A 19,975-nucleotide genomic window follows, 5' to 3' on the forward strand; every position below is an offset into this window, starting at 1 on the left:
TGAGGAAGGCAGCCCAGCACCCGAACAGCATTGAAGTGACACCTGCATGGGACAACAGCAGAGACAACAGAACCCAGCCAAGCAAGATGCATTTCTGCAGCATTAACAAGGCAGAAGCACAATAACCCTCCCCCTGAGCAACCCAAGCTGTGTTCTGCACACATCCATGCTGCAGAAGAGGCATTCACATGGGGCAGCAGTTTTTGCTTCAGCAGATGCAGTAAGCAACAAACTGTTGTTTCCCAAATACTGAAGTTTCCAGGGTCTCTATTCCCTGCTCTGCCATACCCCCAGGATTTCTGAAAAGCAGCAGCTTCTCCTGGGCAGGTGGCCCAGTGCCCAGCCCACACCCTCGCTCCACCCCAGCCATTCTTTGACAGGGTGGAGTCACTTTCACAACAGAAGAGCCTTGACACACTTCCTGCCCTGAGCACTGCTCTACCAAAACATGGGGAAACAATCTGCCATCTGCTTCATCAGCACACAGCTATCACTCTCTTCCCCCAGCACACAAACCTGCTACACCAGCTGCTTCTCTCAGCCCTGCCTCCAACCACACTGGGCAGGACCAAGCACCTGGAACAGCGTTTGTGCAGTGAGCCAGGAAAACAAGAGAACAGAGACATTTCTCCTTCTGCCTGTTTATTTGTGATAGAAGAGCAGCCCAATCTGACAGGGCCTGGCTCCTTCATCTCATCCTCAAGGCCATCAGCATGCTACAGCCAGAGCAGGTGACAGACAACAGGCCCCAGAGAGCTGCTGCACTGCCCTGTTGTAGGGCAGAGTAAGCCTTCACCCAGGCCCAGTCAGATCCAGAGGCAAAAGGTGCTCACTGTTATACCACAGCAGGGCACACTACAACCACCCCCTGCTGTGCTTATGTTAGGCCAGAGTAGGGCTGGGCCCAAGCCACAGAGCCCAGGAGCCAATTCTAGGGGCATTTATTGCTCAGGTCTTGAATTCACAGGAATGAAAGTGGTCCAAGACCAGGTTGAGCTTGGTCTCCCCCACTCTGGAGCAAGCCACCAGCTGCCCTAGAGGATCAGGTAAGTGTGGCTAAAGCACACACCAAGCACCCATCCCAGGTACAGAAAGGCACAGCAACCTGGGCTTAGCATGTGGGGGAAGCCTTTCAGGATGTCACAGACTGCTATGTCAAAGGCACAGGGCATGCATACTGTACTGGGCAGGTCTGGGCGCTCAAGTCCCATATGCACTGCCCCTACATTCTCCACAGCCACACCTGGGCACAGATATGCCAGAGCAGGACTCCCTAGCTGGGCACACAGGGACATAGAGCACTGTGGCATGGAATAAAGTGGCACAAGGCATCGTAGAGCAGGAGTGCTCACACTTGAGCTGGCAGTGGCAAGCAGCTAGGGACAAATCTGCTCATCCACACAGGCTCTTGTGAGAAAGGGAAGAGAGGAAAGGGCACCAGGACAGGAGGCGGTCTCTTCTTTTTGGTCCTACTCAGAAGGAAATGGCCCCTAGGCAGAAGGGCCAGATGTAGGCACTTGGGGGAAGTTCCTTTGGAAACACTGGAATGGGACTGCAGCCCCCACAGCTGTGATGCAGGCAGCTGCCTCTCTGCTCAGCAACACTGAGAAACAGCACAAGCTCTCCCAGGAGGAGGAGAAGTGGCCCGTGGCTGCTCAGAGCAGAGGGGCTGGGCATGCAGACAGAGGACAGCAGGGCTGGGCACAGGGGTACAACAGTCTGTAGGCACTTGACTTGGCTAGTAGCACCCAGGAACAGAGGGACAGGTCCCAGCTGCCTCTGCCCCGGGGCTCTCATTGGCTCTGGGAGCACTTTGCCCTCTAGTTGGCTTTGACCTTGCCGTTGGCAACAGTGCCATTTTCATGGATGCTGCTACCGTTGTGCTGGGCTGCTTGTTGAGCCACCCGGGGCAACCGTTTGCCCTTGGTGTAGGACTGGTACCAGAAGTTGGAGAAGAGGATGAAGAAGATGGTCCCATAAATCCAGATAAGGTGGATGAAGATGGGGAACTGGTACTGGCAGTTGGGCATGAAGTAATACTGGGAGATGTGGACGGAGACAATCACAAACTGTGCCTGGGAGCAAGGCAGAGCAAGAACAAGTTATTCATGGGAGCAGGGAACACACGAGAGACTGTATTTTTATACAAAACCCACAGGCTTTTTTCTTACTCTGAGGTACAGGTCCTTGTAGTGAGGCACAGTCAGCAGCAGCTGGAAGAGGCAGGCACAACTCCCAGGGCATCATCTACCCCTCAACCCTCCCAACAAGGCCACAGCCCAGGGGCAGCAGGCTGAGCAGCACTCACACACTGAACAGGCTGGGTAGGGCTATCAGAGGCCCACACTGGGCCAGAGCTGCTAAAAACTCAGAGTGATATGCTGTAGAGGAGACAACTACAGCTGCTGGCTGTGCCTTTCAAAGGTACAAGGGCTAGCCTGTCCCTCACATCAAGGGTGCAGGTACATGCTCTGCTCCACTGCACAGACTCACCAGCTGGATGGCTGTGATGTGTTTCTTCCACCACAGGTACTTCTGAAAGGCAGGTCCTGCTGCTGAGAGCCCATAGTAGAAGTACATGACAACATGCACCATGGAATTGATCATGGCATGAAATGAGCCCATTCCCCCTGTTAAGACAGGCTTTCATTAGTTCAAGTCAGTACTTCACAGCAATCAGCATTACAAGGAGCTCCTAAGAGGTCCACCAGGGCCAAAAAACCCTTCTCAGCATACTGTGGTAACCCCACCCTTTTCCCAAAACTGTGCAATGGACAGTTTCCATCTTACCTGGACCAAACTTTGCTCCCCACCACCAGCTCCATGGCAGAACAGAGTGGTGGAAAAGGTGCAAGAACGTGACCTGTTCATTTTTCTTCCGCAGGACAAAGATCACCTGCAATGAAACCCAGCAGCATCAAGGACCTGCAGTCCTGAAAGCAGCTAGAGCAGGCTCAGCCGCTAATTCTCAGTGACGCTTCCCTCCCTCCATGCTCACTGCCATCACATGTTAGGTCACCTCACAGCTTCCAGAGCTGTAGCATGCCAAGAGTGGCCTCAGCAATATTCCAGAATGGCCTCCTTGGCAGTGATGCCAGACAGAAGCCCTACCAGGTCAGACTGGAGGGGCTACAAAAGTGCCTAAACCAAGTCCGCTGGGCCCCAACTCCCTGCCCAGCAAGTGATGACAAGGCCAGCTCAGTGACTTACTCACCGTGTCTGTCAGTTCAATGAATTTGGAGAAAACAAAGAGCCAAGCAACACTGACCATCTGTAACAGAACAGGCTAACATTAGAGACCCACCTCAGCCTGAACATGTTCAGTGACCAAAAGTCTTCGTACAGTAACCCCAGGGTGAAACCAGGAACCAGAGACTGCAAATCCTGTCTCAGGTTGCTGTGACCCTCCTTTCCAAACAGAAGCACTAAAGGCCATCCCCACTTATGAGGGGAGGGATCTGAGAACTCACCCTGAGGGCCTTGGGATCCTGCGAAAAGTCTACAGGGTCACATCGCCAGGTGTACCCAGTAAGCCACCCTGCCATTAGGAACTGCAACAAGAGCATCATCAGTGAGGCCCAACATAACACCTTCTGCACATCAAGCTTTGTGCAGAAGGGCAAGAACAGCCTGAAACAGGGCTCCCCATCACCCACACAGCCTGCAAACACTGCTTTATACGTGCTAGACCAAGCTGCCAACAACTCACCTCATAGACTATGTAAAGTGAGAGTCCCACCAGAAAGAAGTTGTATAGCACCATGAACTTCTTCAGGTTTAAAGGCTTCCTGTTGGCCATTAGCCGGGGACCCAAGGATAGGACAAAGTAGACATATCCCAGAAGGATGGCCATCACAAGGAATGGGGACTGCATCAGTGGATAATCAGCAATGCGGGGGTCTGCAGAAAGAGCCAGGGTGCAGAGCAGTTAGCATCTTCACCACAACTGCTGCAAGAGGTGGGGCAAGGACATGGCAATCCTGTTCTCCTAGGACAGGAGTGCAGACAAGAAAGCAGTCTGGGAACAGAGGCTGATGAAGACAGCCAAATTCAGCAGGGCAGCCTGGAAATCTTCTGCCCAGCAGAGCACGAGTGGCCCAGAACAACTTGCACAGGCACTGAGGCAAGACAGCCTCATAACAGGCAGCACGAAAACCCCAGAGATGCACCTGTGTAGGGGCAGAGGATGCAACCAGACCCAGACTGCTTCAGGGATGACAGTTCAGGTCTCCAGTGCCTGTGGCAGTAAGGCACTACCTCAGTTTCGGCAAAGCCAAACACTCACCTGCTTTCTTCATGAAATCCTGATACATGGTCACAATCCCCTCCATGGTGGTGGCAGTATCTCTGTGGAGAGAGGCAGAGCAGATCAGGCAGTTGTTTTCACAGCAGGGCAGCCTGCAGAGCAGCACAGCCCTGCAGATCAGCAAATTTCAAACACAGCTTTAGAGAAACAATTGTGTGTATCTGGCCAGCATTGCTCTCAGCTGATCACACACCAGCATCCAATTTACAGCTGAGCCACATGCCCCACACTTGTGAGCCTGTTCCCGTTTCCCCAGCTCTGCTGGGAAACTCATCATCCACCACCAGCAGTCCTTACAAGGCACGATCCCAATATTAAAAGCCAGCTACAAAAGCTTCCAACCTCGGCACTGTATCTCCAGCTCCTTAATCTTGCTCCTGCTGTACAGGCTCAAGCATTATCACCGACAGCCACCATGACATTGCCACCAGCCTTGGCACCCATATTCACTCAGCACACTGCTCTACCTGACCCTGGTACAAGGTCTCCAAGGGAGATGCAGAGCTGGCCCAGAGTCTCCACAGAGCAGTGCCTTTATGACCAGCTTTGGGCTCTTGCTCACTGATGGCCACCACAGAAGCAACAGCCCATCACTGACAGACCCACTGCATGAGGAAGGAAAGCCACAGATGCAGAAAAAAACATCAGTTTCTGGTGTCCAAGTTCCTGGTTTCACATCTTTGCACAAGAAACTACTATCACGTAACCCAGTACCTCAGAGGCTGGGCTCATCCTGCTTGGCATGGCATTTCCACTCCCCTTCCAGAAAGGAGAAAGCCACAAGGCTAAGCTGCAGGGAGAAGAACTGCCACTCCCCACACTCGCTCAGCCTCACTATGAGCACATACCAGACAGTGATCTAGGCAGATGCCCTTCAGAAAAGCAGGAAGCGCCCAGGCTCTTATTGCTGCAGGCAAGTTTGAAACATGCTCACCCATTTCCTTGTGCTTCCCACCTTCTCCCCAGCCCACAGGACACCAGAGCAGCAGAAAGAGGCAGAGCACAGGCACAGCTTCACCTGACTCACCCATCTGCAAGAGAGGCATTCCTCACAGCTGCCACCTCTTCCTCCAGGAAGGTGCAGAGAAATAACTGCCCACACACAGGCCTGAGGAAATGGGTGCCCAGCCCAGTCTCCCCAGAAAGTGTGTTGTTGCCACCACCAGGAATCATACAACATCTTCCTGACCAGACACCAGCAGGTTGAAGTCAGAGTAACCCTCTTCCCAGCAAGGTCCCAGTTAGGAGTATTCAGCAGCCACTGCTACCTCAAGCCCTCACCAACCAGCACCAGCGCTGCTCCTTCAGCTTCACTGCAAGAGTACGAGCTCCAAGTCCCTCTTTGCTTTAGGCAGGGCAGCAGCAGACACAAGCTGTGCAGCACTACCATGCACCTACGTGACAGGGTCCACTGGCAGTAATCTTCATGGGGGCCTGGCACACACCATGCTGGGTCACTATACTATTCCCTGCAAATCAGTTTGGTGTGGCAACAGTGCTGGCTTTGTGCCTGCCCAGTCATACCCTTCTGTATTCCCCCGAAATGGGGAGTGTCAGCCAGGCTCTCTGTAAAAGCAGCAGGTAGAAGAGGTCTTCCCCTTCACCTCATCCACCAAAATACCCATTCCCCCAAGTAAGGCTCCCAAGCAGCCTGTACAGCCACGCACCCCAAGGACAGAGCCCAAGACGTTTTGCTGTGCTTCAGAAAGATTCCTCATGCCATCCTGGAGATGGCTGTAGCAACAGGGCAAAGCCCACTCAAGACTGGTCCCCACACTCAGGGGCACCAGGAAAAAAAACCACCCTCACATCCCAAGGTTTCAAGAGGTTTAATACCAAGGAATACTCACTTTTAGTTTCACTGTGATACAAGTTAATATTTAAGGTACTGGGCACTGCCAAGATAATCCACCCTCCACATGCAGCAAAGGCCAGCACAAAGTGTAGCAGGAGTTATGGCATCCTTGAGAGCCACTCAGGGCTCCAGCTGTGGGAAATGCAGTAAGTACATGCCCTGAAAGCTGCTGAGCTTTATGTTGCTTTAATGGCTATGAGCAAGCTCCAAACTTGTCTGTCTGCTTTCAGCTCTCAACCACTACACACAGCTACACCTTTATTTGCTAGGTTGAGGAGCCCTCAAGAGTCAGCTCCCAGCAGACATATCTCACTATTCAAGCTCTGTGTTTATCTTATCAAGGTCAGTGAGTCAGCCTTACTACAGGTCCAGGGCAGAGACAAAAATCCTGCAGAGTACTTGCCTGTTTTGGGCAGGCTAGGATGAGGAGATAGTACCAGCCATCTTTGAGCTCAAAGCTGCATCTCACACTTCAGGGAAACACTTCAGCTCAGGCACTACGGATCACTTTGCTGACTTTAATGCCACCAAGGCTCTCATACCACTGGACAATCAGGACCCCAGCTCAAATCTGTTTGGGGTCCACAACAGCTATCCACCCAAACAGTGTGAGAAACCCATAGCACTAGCTCAGAAGTCCCCACCAGTGTCAACAGCAGTAAAGTCCTCATTGCTAGGTCTTGTGAAGCACCTCTGTCACTCCTCAGCCATACATGCCACATGAAGACAGGAGGCATTTGACTTGTCCTGAACACAGGCTCTGGGCAAGCACCAAGACTTCTACCAGGACAGAACTAGCAAGAATTATGCTACAGGCTCTTATGAAAAAGACCTATACATTTTCCACAGCTTCTCTAGAGTTATGGGTTCGCCTAGGTGGGCCTAAATTTGGGTTCTGAAGTTCGGACTAGGCCGAAGCTGTCAGCTGACTTGAGCTGGGCTGAGCTAACAGCTGACCTCTTCTAGCCAGTAATCTTGTATTCCATACCACATTACCACACCATCTCCAGGGAAGTAGGAACCAGTGTGGGAGTGGTTAAGGCAGTCTATTCTTAGCCTTCCTCTTGGAAGGACGCTCAATGTTGCCCCAGGGGGGATGGAGAGGGCCAGGCCCACCACTGGCTCACTGGGTATCTCAGGAAAGTAAAATGTGTTGTTCTGGGTCTCTCCTTTCTGCTTGAGTTTGTCTCCCTGGGGAACAAGTTTTTTCTTAAGTAATGTGTAGTTAAGACAATAGAATTTGGGTGTTGGTTAAGAAGTGGGGAATTTGTTGTTGCAGACTTGTGTGAGTGTATATGTGTACTCTCTTCTAGTTGTCTCTTCCTTTCTGTAAAAATATATGTAGTTTTAGTATAAAAGTGAAGTGGGGTTTTTTCTTTCCCCTCTCTTTTCCTCCCTTTCCTTGGTGTTAGGAGGGAGGCTTTTCTCTCTGTACTTGGGGGGATTGGCAGTTTGCTATCTCAAACCAAGACATCTAGGCAGAACAACATCCTGCTAAATTCAGCTGACAGAGCAACCACATCCCCAGGTCTTTGCAAGGCCTGGCATGCTACATGGTCCTGCACCAGTGAGCAGCCCAAGCGTGCCCTGCTCAGTGAGCAGGTGCAGGTATCTCTCACTCTCCTCTGTCCCATGAGGGGCAGCAATTGGCCTTGGGATGTTGACAGTTGAGCTGCAAAGGTGGAGTTGCAGGACAAGCTCAAGCATTACCTTCACTAAGCAGAGGGATATGCAGTACACTGGCCTGCCTGAGCTCCATGCCAGCCTTTCTGCTGCAGGCCATGATTTTCCATCACAGAGCAAGTGTCCAGAAACCTGAACTCCCCTTTCTCTCCTCTATGCACAACACCAGGACTTGATGTCCCTCTGTATTTTGAGAGGGGTTCACCATTCATACAGGCATCTGCTCTTACTGCACTCCACACTAAACTACACATCACACACTGTAGGTGTTCACAGTTCAGTGGTTTGGTCTGTGCTCTCCATACATGGGAGATGCTTTCCTCTGACTCCTGCCAAATCCCGATCCTCTTAGGCAAGGAGTTGGGAGGAGATGAGGAACCCAAAGCTGAGCCTTGAAGAGCTAAAGACAACTCAAACACGTCTAAGCATCCCAAATCATCAGGAACCCTAGGGGCTCAAACACACCTTGCACAATACATAGAGACCTTGCAACACATCTTCTTCCATCTCTCAGCAACAGGGAGTCACTATCCCATCTCAGAGAAGTTCCACTATTTGCAAACTAAAGAGTATCAGGCCACAATCTGTCCAGTAACCAACATTAAGGATTAGATACTTTCTTACACCGAGCAATGTGCACACTGTGTATTTCCAACTAGCTGTACAGCTAGTTAGTGCAACTTCAGCAACAACAGTAAGGCCCTTTATGACCAGTCCCAGTCAGACAACAGCACTGTCAGAGACCAGAGCTCAACCCAGTTTTGTTAACAGCCTTGTAGGGCACATATATTCCCACACAGCGACTATCTTCAAGCAACAGACTCTGACATAAACATCCAACATTCCTACTCCTCAGTATCCAGGTCAGAAATCAGTCCTCTAATAAGTGTGAAAGTAAGCACCCTTACCTCCCCAGTAGTTTAATTAAAGACAGAACCAAAACAGTCTGGTAGGTGGCCATAGAGCTGTTACCCCAGGGAGAGCTGGCACAGGGCCCTTGTTGAACAGGCTAAAGCAGGCTTGGCCCCTGTAGGGCTCCCAAGGGAGGAAGAGCCCTCAAAGGTCAGGAGATAATCCGTTCGCCAGATGTGAAACCAACTCACATCTCTGATCTATAAGCCAGCATCAAGCAGCTCTGATGCAGCTCTGAGGTCCAAAACCTCTCAGGATGAGGCATCTTTCTTCCCTAGCCCCCCACCATACCACCTACCTAGTTTCCTGGAGCTCCAGAAAGTTACTGTGGGGTCCAGCAAGGCATCCACAGAGTCTCATGTGCCCACAGACTATGTTTCCCCATAGATTTATGGGGACCTGTGGTTCAGAAGTAACTGCCAGCAGCAGCTGCTGCAAGAGGGAGTGGGACTGACCAAGCCAGGCTCTGGTGCCCCAGACCAGGTGCAGACAAAGCTGTGTACTGCACACACAAGGCTGGCACCTCAAACCATCACCAAGAGCTGACAGTCGCAGCTCCAGCAAGAAAATCCAACAAGATGAACACAAAATTATATCTGCCCCAAAAAACACATGAGCAGCAAGGCAGTCAGAGCAAGACAAGATGGAAAATTATCCCAGCCAGCCATTACCTGCAAACCCCTGTTCTTCATCAACCCTGCAGTAGGATCACACTAAGACTGAAGTTTTACTATAAATCACAGAAAAACAGATTTGGAGCTCCTCTATCTGCCACCCTGTACAGTGAAAGGGAGAGGGGCCTGTAACCAAGCAGTGCACGCTTGATTCACACAGCATCTCATGACACCAGCTCAAGCACATGCAACAAAGAGCACCAACAGGAGAGCCATATTCAAGTACACTTGAATTACTGCTAATGATTTCAGCCATTCACTGAAGACTCAGTTAAGGTAGTATTGTCCACATACTCCTAGCGTCATGTTTTTCTCTCAAAAGACATCACAGCCTAAAGAGATAACCAGCATCAGCTCACAGGGCACAGAAGACAAGTCTGGCAGGAAAGCAAAAGCTTCTATGTTTCAAGTGTGGAAAGCCATACCAACCAATTAGGGCAAAGCAGCTCTCGTCAGCTCTGAGAGCTTGGGACAGATTCTAGTCAGAGCTTGAGAACAACCAGTCCCAGAAGTCAGTCCACAACACAACTACAAAGTCTGCAAGGAAACCTCATGCTCACACCACCAGATAAGTTTTCCTACTAGAGTCACATCCATTTGTCACTTCCTCTTGCCCACCTACTTCATGCTGAGTGTCAAAAGACATGGCTAACAGCCAAGTCCCACATGCTCTGCATTAGGCTACTCTGAAGTCAGTATAGGATGTCTGTGTTCAGAGAAGGGATGCCAACTCTCAAACCTGTAACAGCTTTTGCAAGAGCTGCCATTGCAACCACTGCAGGAGTCATGCTGGCTGGGCACACTGGATCCAAGTGGCAGAAAGTGACCTGCCTGAGGTTGAGGAGTTTCCCCATCTTCACCAAGTGTGTGTTAATACCCTATCACTATCTCATGCAGTGGCTGTAAACCCTGAGGCCTTTGGATAGCATCCTGAAAACAGATTAAGCTCTCTCCTTCCCATGCTCACTGGAAGCAGGGAAAGCAAGAGAAGACTCCCAAATCAGCAGGCAAGCTCTGCAGAGCCTAGGCAGTCAGTGTGGCACTTCACAAGCTTTCAGGGAAAGAAAGACACCCATTGCAACAGGGTACTGGTAACCTTGTACCAAAACCAGGCCAGGTAATCAGACTTCAAGGTCCCACAAGGGCATACATTACAGCAAGAGGTCTGTATGCACAGCACATGGTTTTTGCAGGGACAGCATCTCCCCAAACTAATAAGAGTAGGCTTACTCCTTATCACATTCAATGCTGGTGACTGCATATTCACGGAACTGATATCAGTGGAGATGACAGCATTCAAGGGGAAAAAGCAGAGAAAAGGAAACATTAAGCAGAAAGTCTGACATAGCAAGCAACAAAGGAGTAAAGAAGTCAAGGAAGAAAAAAACAGGGTAAGATACCACCAAAAGTGGAAAATAAGGTATTTCCTTTCTGAGCTAACCATACTGATCTGTGTCCTCTTCCTCATGCAGCACCAGGTGAAGGGGGAAGAAGGTAGAGATGGCTGGGCTCCCTCTCTGAAGTGATGGCATCCAGCAGTCTCCCAGGGCACAGAGAGAGTAAACTCAGCATGGACAGAATCAGGCAGGTGACAGAAGGCAGGCAGGGCTAGACTGAGCAAGACCAATTTCTAACACTTTCATCCAAAAACAGGTCAAGCCTTCTAAAGGCCTCTAGCAAAGAAACAGTACCCCAATACAAAGGTGGGACAGGCTGTACCACAGCATTCATTTCTGGTTGTCATCATTATGCAAATGCCTCAATACAAGGCTTCACCACCACTCTCCCAACAGTGGTTGTACTCAGACACAGTAATGATTACTTTGCTCTGCACCATTCAGGCATGTGCATTAATTAGACAGTTCCACCAAGATATGATGGACATTAAGTCTACAAAGCAAGACGCAGAAAGGAAAGACACAAAATCCCTCCAACAGCATTATCTGGACTATGTAAAAAGGCCGAGTGTGAACCCAGAGCCACTTCTCAGTAAGACAAGGGGTCACCATCTGGAACTCGCCATGACATCAGCTTTCAGCCCCTGTACCCTCCACACCAAGAAGGCAGTACAGTCACACAATCACCTGGTAACAAGAGAACAGGATGTTCTCTGACATGAGAGATGCTGGACCCCAGCAGCACAGTATATGCACCTAGAAGCCAACAGGCATAAGGCTTAAGAGAGATCACCTTTAAGAGGATTCACAGCCTTCCCAGCACAAAAAAAAAAAGTGAAGCATGAGGCATGATTATCTCAACACAGGTAGAGATGGACCATTCAAAGTCTGGGCTGTTGCTTCTACTGCTGGTCCTGCACATACAAGGAAAGCCTCTTAGGGTTAAGTAGAAACAGCGTAAGTTATAAATCTGTGGGTGTACAAACCTATTAATAAAACTATGAGAGCAAAGCTAGCTGATCTGACCCACAGGGTAAGAGCACTCCTTGCAGCAAAGCTGGAGAACTTGCTGCCAGTGACAGCTTACCATCCTGATCCATTCCACAGGGAAGAATCAACCAGAAATTAAATACCCTCTGAGACACTAAGGGAAATCAAGAACCATCACACTCAATAACCATCCCCGAGTCACTAAAGGCTCAGATAGCATGCAGCCACAGGCTTGATGGTGAGGAGCACTCTGTGGCAGCTGCAACTTGTCATCTCTGAGCAACAGCAGCCCCACAACTCCTGCAGGGAAGAGTCTGGCTCCTGGGGACCGTCTCCTCCCTGTGGGAGCCCAAGCTGCTTCACCTGTTTGACTGGCAAGAACCAGACTTTCCAGCCCAAGTACTCCCACCATCTGACAGACAGTACGGCACCTGCTAACATAAGTCCAACACAAAAGCACAGAAACACAGAACATCTTTTGAGCCATCACAGGAACCACTCCTAGTGTCCCCTGTGAGCTTCTCCCTAGAAGAAGGACCTCAAGCTGAGTGCTGACTTTGCTTTCCTTTTTTCTGCTGGGGTTATAGAATTCACCTGTAAGCTTGAAAGACAGTGCCAAGCCAAGTATGCAACATGTACCTGCTTCTGACACCTGCTGCAGAGGTTCCTCATGATGCAAAGCTCTTCTCTGCCAGGAGAGAAAGAGGACACCATGCACCTTCAATAAGTTCACTTATTTTCATCTTATTTTGACATGTGGCAAGAGACACCTCTAACTCCAAGTGAGCTTTTACTCCCCCACTTTCTCTCATATTACATTTCTGCCCTGAAGGACCACAGAATCCCCCCCATCCAACACACTTCCAGGAAACAAAAGCAAGAATAAAATGTAGGGCAGGACTGCAGAGGCCCGGGCTGTGTGGGTGGCATGGCTCAATCTCCACAGCGAGATGCAGCAAGTAAATGCTGCAACAGCAGGCATCATCCTGTTTCTCCCAAGAGCACACTGTTAGCAACAGCTCACAACCATGAGCTTGAGGGGCTTCCTAGGAAAGACACAGCAGTGTCAGTCAAGCCCCAAGGGCTCAATCAGTTGTTTGACTCTCTAAACTATCCTCAAGAAGCTGCCCGGCAGGTCTGGTGGGAAGGTCAACTCCATCCAGCTAGGAATCTGCCCTTGCTACATTCTGGCAGCAGAGGTGGTCAGTTTGGGACACGGCAGCAGGATAGATGTACTGCTGCACAGGCAATCCTGGCCGCTGAGATGAGAATAGATGCTCTGAGAAAATGCACTAGCAGGTAAACCACCCCATGTTATGCCATGCTGCCCACAAAGCACAGCAAGGGTTATTCACCCCACTTCTTGTCTTTAGGACTCCAGAACCAAGGTGGTCAGCCACAGCAAAAGCACCTAACAGCCTCCCAGCAGGAAGCAGCCCAGGCACTAAGGCATAGACTGTCACTCCCAAAGCTTCCCTTCCTGCTGCAATGCCTATCTAAGCTGCCTCGTTTAGTTTCTTATAAGATCAAAAAGAAGCAGCTTTCCCAACTGCCCCCTCATTACAACAGAGAAACAGACCGACGTAAGAAACCTCCAGACCAATCCCTGTGCTGCCAGTGGTTATTGAGCCTGCACTTGTGCACCAAGTGCAGATCCCTGTGCATGGCCACACAAGTGGTGAGCCCGCGCCAGAGGACTGCTGCCACCAGGAGGGTGACAGTGACCTTCTCCTCTGGCCACTGCGTTCCAGAGCGAGGGCCAGCGGGAGGCCAAGCACCTACACGAGCCAGTACTCAAAGCTGACATTGTGTCGCAGCAGCGGGGGAGTCCTGGTAGTGCCACCCTGCCCAGAGGAGGAGGGAAGAGCCATCTCAATGGTTACATTGATGCCGAGGGCTGTGCAGAAGAAAGCTCCCCGGCCACCGGGGGCTGCTCTCGCCCCGCTGCAGCGAAGCCCCAAGCAGACCACAGTCCTGCTCGGCGTACCCAGAGCTCCCAGCCCGGTGCCCATGCCAGGAGCCGGGGAGCGCCCCGCTCGTCCTCGCTGCCACCCCCGCGAGTGCCCCCAGCACTGGGCCCGGCCCCGCCACCGCCCAGAGGGAGCGCGGAGCTCCCGGGCCCCCCCGCCCGGGCGGCTCCCGGCCCGGCTCGGGTGTGGCGCGGCCGGGCCCGGAAGCGGGGCCGCGGCCCAGCGGGCCTGCGCGGCCGGGAAGGGCCTCAGCGGGCCCAGAAAGGCCCCGGGCCGCCGCGGCGCTGTGGCGAGGGGGCTCAGCCACCTTCCAGCGAGCCTCGCGGGCTGCTCCGCCGTCTGTGGGGCTGGGACGGTCCCACCGAAGCACCAACACTGCGATGCCGATCTCGTCCCTGAGACTGCGCGGCCGCCGGTCCCTGAGCCGGGAGCAGGAGAACCCCGGGCTCGGGCAACCGGCCGACAGCGGGGAGGCAGCGCCGGCACGGCCGGGACCCGGCAGAGCCGCGGGCAGAGACCTACCGGGGCGGAGGCTGGTGTTTGTGCCCCGGCACACAACAGCGCGGAGGGAGGACAGGAAAGCATCCCAACCCCAGCACAGAGGGGGCTGATCTGCCCCGAAGGAGGCATTCCCCGAAGGGAATGACACCTGTCCTAGGCACTATGGAGGGTGCGCTAGGGCAGTGGCACCAGGCTGTGAGCCAGGGAGCACTGCAGCTCCTCACAGCGTCAGAACCCAGCTGCTCTTAAAAAACAAAACAACACTTCAACAACTCAACTTGGACTTCACTTGTCTCCCTCGTTCTGACACGGGCAGGTTTGTACGCCTCTGGACTGCCACGAGGATTCAGCCTGCCACTATGGGCACCCCCCTCTCCGGGAGCTGACAGCCTCCGCCAGCGGCAGCCGCACCCAGCGTGGTCACCCCATGTCACAACATCCATCCCACCCATCAGGCCACGGCCTTCCCCGACGCGCTCCCCCCATGCGTGATGAGAGGACCCCACCCGCCTCCTCCCGTGACACAGAGCATCCGAGCTGACAGGGACACGGACGCACACAGAGCCTTCTCCAGCAGGCTGGTTGGCAGGTGCCAATCCAGCACATGGTCTCCCCGAGGCTGGGCCCACCATCCCCGGCAGCGAAGCTTCACCCCAAAGCAGCTGAACTCCGCTAAGGCCTCCCCAGCAGCCTCCAGCTCTGCACCCACCTTCCGCAAACAGCCTCAAAGCCCGTCCAGCACACCCCAACAGCCCAGCCCTGACCCGCTAACCTCGGGCATCCTCACCCAAACACCCCAAAGGCCCGCTGGGAAGGGACGGAGCAGGCCAGGTACTCCTGGCCCACCGCCACGGGACAGGGCCGGGCCCCGCACAATCCGCCCCACGTGCCCGCGACCCCAGAGCAGCCCGCACTCACCGCCGGCCGCACCCGCTCTGCAGCCGCCACGGCCGCCCCTACCATTAAAGCGGGCGGCCCCGCCCCCCTCGCCGCTGCCGATTGGCCGAGGAAGGAAGAGCTCCGCCTCCTGGGGAGCCGCGGCCAATCGGCGCGGCCGCCGCATCCCGCCCTGCCGGTCGCCACGCGCAGGGCTCCGCCCGAGGGGCCGCGCGGGAGGGAACGGGGGAAACGCCGGGAAAAGGTTTGGGCAGGGGCAGGGACCGATCTGGGGGCCGGCTCGGGGATGGTGGTGACGGCAGGAGGGAGACCACTATGGGTCCATTAACAAGTGGCTCGAAGGCTCGCTTTCTCCCCCCGTGACACCGCAACAACCACCGCGAGCGTTTGGAAACACAGGGCAGAAGGACACCCACAGACCCTGACTCCGAGCGCAGGCTGTTTCCAAACCCACTTCTTCCTGTGGTGCCTTCACAGCCAGGCCAAGCTGCATCCTAAAAAGTGTCCGGGCTTTGACTCTTGCTGGTCTGGTCTGAAAGTGTTTTCAGAACTCACTATTCTAATTGTTGGAAATCATCTTCTCATTTCCAGCTTAATTTGATGCACGGCTGGGTAATATCCATTTGCTCCTGTGCCAGCGTTGTAATTTATCTCTCATAGGTCCTGTGTTTATGCTACAGTGTATTTGGCGATGGCAATTATCTCCCTCTCAGCCATTATTACATGGAAGTCTAAAGTTTTTCCAGCATTTTCTTTCTAACCTGACTGTCCCTACACCTAATGCCATGGTAGCTTTTCTGACTGGGCTGCTGTTCAAGGTTCTTCTCCTGAAAATGGGTGCCCAGGTGTAATTGCAGGCTTTGTGCTCGTCTAGTAAGAATTCCCCAACTGGATACAGCCAGAGCTGCATTTGCTGTTCTCAGCACTCTTTTGTATCTTAGTATCACTCTGTCGCTGGTTACTCTTGTAACTTTTCTTCAAGTGCTTAGAGCTCACAAAGCCCCAAAAACGCAGTAGAGAACTACATTTCTGATGACTTTCATGCTTTTTTTTTGCCATACAGCATTACTTTATTTTCCCTTACACTGCGAAATGCACCACAACACTCTTATTGCCACAGATTACACCTAATATTTGTACCAGTCAGTCCTTAAGGAAATCAGTTTATATAAACATCCACCAAGTGCCTCAGTAGTAACCTGTGTGTCCTAATATGCTCCCATCCCCAGGCTCTGCTTTCATCTTGACCTTAACCACTCTTTCCTGTGTGAAATTCCTGTACCTGTTTCTGCCTCAACACCTACCTAGGTTCCCAATTGGTCCAAAGGTTGACAGCTGCTTCACTGGAGTCCACGCAAGGCCTACAGCTTTACAGAAAGGTTGGTGGTTTGTTTTTTTTTTTAAACCATTAGGTTAGTCAGACACAATAAACTTTATTCTACCCCCATTTCCTGTCAGTCTGCTGCATTACTCTTTAACTGGATACTGTTAACATCAGACTGGCAGGGCTGCAGCTTTCTGGATCATTTTTTCTCCCTTGTTTAGTATAGGCATTGGTCTTGTTTGCTATTCTTCAGTTCTTTTTTGTCTTCCTTTTATTTTGCACTATTATTTTTAGTTGATTTGGGGTCCAATTCAGTGGAAATCTTGCTATGTAGTTTGTCATGAAATTAGAGATCACCAGTGGATTTCTTCACACTCCCTAGTACTAGATTCTTTTGCACCTTGTACCCCAGATATCATAGCTTTCTCCAAGCATTCCTTCTCTCCTTGGGATCCACCCTTGCTGGAAGGCTTGTCAGGCTCTAACAATGAGCCCCAAATGGCACAGCCCAGCCTCTTCCTGCTATGGGAATAAATTTCCAGGTCACTCTCTTTCTTCTGCTCTGAATGCGATTTCTTTCCAATTTCTTGGTCCTGGTTTCTACTTCCGTGTTGTGTCTGCCATCTCCACCATTATTTCTGTGTTGTATATGCTCATTAGTTTTCCCTTGCCACTGCATCCTCTGTTCCTTTCCTTAATTCTCCAATACATCAATTAGATTTTACCATTTTATTTCTCCTCCATCAGTTGGTTCTTCTTTTCATACTCACTCACTTTGACGGGTTACCTTTGTCTGCATGTTGGCCTTTTTCTACTTCTCATGCTCAGCAGGTGTCTACAGTTCCTTGGTGTTCCTCCTTCCCACCATATCCTTGGAGCTGCAGCAGCCTGGGCAGGAGCTCCAGCTGAAGATAGAACCCTGGTCTGCCAGAGCTGTGGGCAAGTGGATGTGGCACCATGTTGTCCAAGGGAGGGATACAGGGTCTCCTCTTAACCCCTGGGGACAGGCCTTCAGGAAGGACCTGACTAATCTGCCTCATGCTGTGGATCCAGGTTTCTGCCTTCTAGCTTCTTTGGAAGCAGGGTAGCACAAGCACAAATAGCAAAGAAAATAAGGGAGGTGAAGGAGAGAAGACCAGAGTGATGTGACAGCCAGACCTTCTCAGTGTCTGGAGAGAGACTTTTATAAATGGATAGTCTTCTGCTTCCGTCTTGAATCCTGCCCATGTGACCTGAAATCTGGCAGAGCAGCTGTTTGCAGCGACTCAAGCGTGTCACTGTGACTGGTGATCATCTGTGGGCCACCAGACCAGAGATGATCCTGTCACGCCTGCACAAAGGTGTCCTGCCTGCACCACCCACTCCAGAAGCAGGCAAAGCCCTACAGGTCATTAACTCTTCACCTGCAATTCAGGTGACAATCTGGCTGTTGTGCTCTGGGTCCCAGCAGCCTGGGCTGCACCAGGCTCCAGTTTGGAAGAGCTTAAGCTCCTTCCTCCATTTCTTTTCCCGGAGAACAACACACCATTTCCACTGTAGTTTTAGTGAGGTCTTTGCTGATCCTTGACATGGACATTGATCAGATGGAGCTGGTTGTGAGGCTCTGTGCTTCTCCTTTCTATTGTTCCTTCCACCAGTCCTTGCCTTCTGCTTTCTCCTTGGTCCTTGCAGAGCCTGGTGCACCTCTCTTTCTCCTTGTCGGTCTGCCTTGGTGAAAAAACTAGGTGTGTGTTTATGTAACTTGCTGAAGGCACGAACACTGAAGCCATCATCAGTGCAGAGGATTATCAGACTATCAGATGGAAAGGAACTAAGCAATGGAAAAAGCATGAAGTTCAATGAGAGGTTGTGACCTAAGGGATTAGTAATGATAATTTCTTCTTTGTGTAATGAGAGAGGCAATGAGATGTAATGAGTTTCTCAGTGTTGCAGCTTTTCTGGTACCAGTCTTGAGGACTGACTTAGGCTCAACTTGCAGCTGGGTGGGAAAAGAAGGGGATTCAGCCCTTAAGCTGTTAAGTTTCTCAAATTTTAAAAAGATAAAATTTCTTAAAAACCAGGCTTTCTGGGGAACTAAAATATCTTTTTGATCATGTCTGGTTTATATAGTGAGTTTTTTAAATACTGATAAATTTCATGGTGAGAGTTTTACTTGGTAATACATTGACATTATTCAACTTGAAATATCTAAAAGATAATAAAAAGACCAAATTAATTCAGTGAAATTAAACACATGTACACTTGGCCCTGTAATTTTTCAGTAATGTATTTGACATACATAGTTAGTAAATTTACCTAGAATTATTACACTTGGGGAGTGAAAAGATGATTTCCAGATCCTCTCATCCTTTTCTTTTTAATAATGAAAACCCAATGATTTTGCATGTGATCAGATAAAAACACTGCATGTAAAATTTGCTCTCTGATGTTGTTTAACTCTTCTCCCTTCCCCTGAGGTTAGACCTTAAAGCACTGTCTATCAACTGCACATCACTGTTGTACACCATCTCTGTGACTCTGTGACAAAAAATGACAGATTGATTATGCTGGCAATCGCTAAACATCCAAGAAATGCTGTTCTGTACACTAAGAGAATCAAATAAGGGTTTCATGACCACTAAAAGTGGAGACAGATGACACCGCTTGGAACCTGAAGGACCATTAAATGCCATAATGTCACTTTGCTATTTCAATAAATGGAGATGGGCAGGTATACCATGCCCAAGCAATCGTTGCTCAGGCTGATGTGCTGCCTCCTTCCATGGTTGGTATAAAGTTTCAGTGACTTATCTTGGGCAAAATTTTGTATGTTATATATGCTGATTACATCATACTGGCAGTAAAGGCCAATTACCCTATCACTGTTGTCCTCCTACCCTTAAGCCAAAAGACATACCTTCATTCCTGGAATTCAAGGTCCCTACAAACCCCTCCAGCTACCAGCAAACAACTCACAACATTTCTGTAGCCAGCAGGCATGAAATGACCCCACTGAAACCCCTGCTGTAACATGATGCTGTAGTTTTACATTAAAACATCACCTGGAAAAAGGCATTCCGTGAGATGAAAGGGGAGGTGGAAGCATCATCCAGAAGCTTGCAGGCTCTGTGGTGGTGCACTGGAGCTTTGATGGCAGACTTTCACCCTGCTGTGTTTAATTACTGGACTTTGACTACAAGCTGGGGTGGGCAGCACACATGACTGCAGTTTCCTGCCGGGACCTTTGTCAGCTGCCTAACAGCCTCTCCAGAGTGAGCGCTGGCACCCACCTCTGCAGGCTAGCACCATCACTCCAGCAATACAGGACACCCTGGCACCTCCACAGACATGCCAGAAGTCTGGGCCCACTCTGGACCTGCTAAAGCATCCATATTTGTTCCTGTGGCCCACAGGAACACCTTATGGAATTATGGTGCTTGTTCTAAATCCAGCAAATTATGGGGAGTGTCGTAGGTGAAGAAGCAGG

The 19,975-nt window shown here is 51.0% G+C and overlaps 1 protein-coding gene across 3 annotated transcripts; it reads right to left on the reverse strand.

Moving 5' to 3' along the window:
• Positions 1-625: 625 nt before the first annotated feature.
• On the reverse strand, positions 626-19,573 carry ELOVL1 (ELOVL fatty acid elongase 1). 3 transcript variants are annotated; one of them, XM_071565499.1, is made up of 8 exons: positions 19,551-19,573; positions 4,286-4,347; positions 3,710-3,900; positions 3,471-3,551; positions 3,215-3,271; positions 2,791-2,896; positions 2,494-2,630; positions 626-2,075 (listed from the first exon to the last, which is right to left on the reverse strand). In XM_071565499.1, the coding sequence occupies exons 1-8, from the start codon at positions 19,562-19,564 to the stop codon at positions 1,821-1,823; spliced, it is 903 nt and encodes a 300-aa protein (XP_071421600.1). In that variant the 5' UTR covers positions 19,565-19,573; the 3' UTR covers positions 626-1,820. The 3 variants fall into 3 exon arrangements, with proteins under 3 accessions (XP_071421600.1, XP_071421601.1, XP_071421602.1); XM_071565500.1 differs by lacking the exon at positions 19,551-19,573 and adding an exon at positions 15,207-15,236; XM_071565501.1 differs by lacking the exon at positions 19,551-19,573 and adding an exon at positions 4,774-4,858.
• Positions 19,574-19,975: the final 402 nt, after the last annotated feature.

This window comes from Pithys albifrons, chromosome 10, assembly GCF_047495875.1.
Source record: "Pithys albifrons albifrons isolate INPA30051 chromosome 10, PitAlb_v1, whole genome shotgun sequence".
Taxonomy (NCBI): Eukaryota; Metazoa; Chordata; class Aves; order Passeriformes; family Thamnophilidae; genus Pithys; species Pithys albifrons.

Bases quoted from the DNA above. Each gene is read 5' to 3' on its own strand.
- ELOVL1 (XM_071565499.1), bottom strand. The intron at 3,552-3,709 runs GTGAGTTGTTGG...CTCTTGTTGCAG, and splicing joins CACTTTACATAGTCTATGAG to TTCCTAATGGCAGGGTGGCT. The intron at 3,272-3,470 runs GTGAGTTCTCAG...GTTCTGTTACAG, and splicing joins AGGATCCCAAGGCCCTCAGG to ATGGTCAGTGTTGCTTGGCT.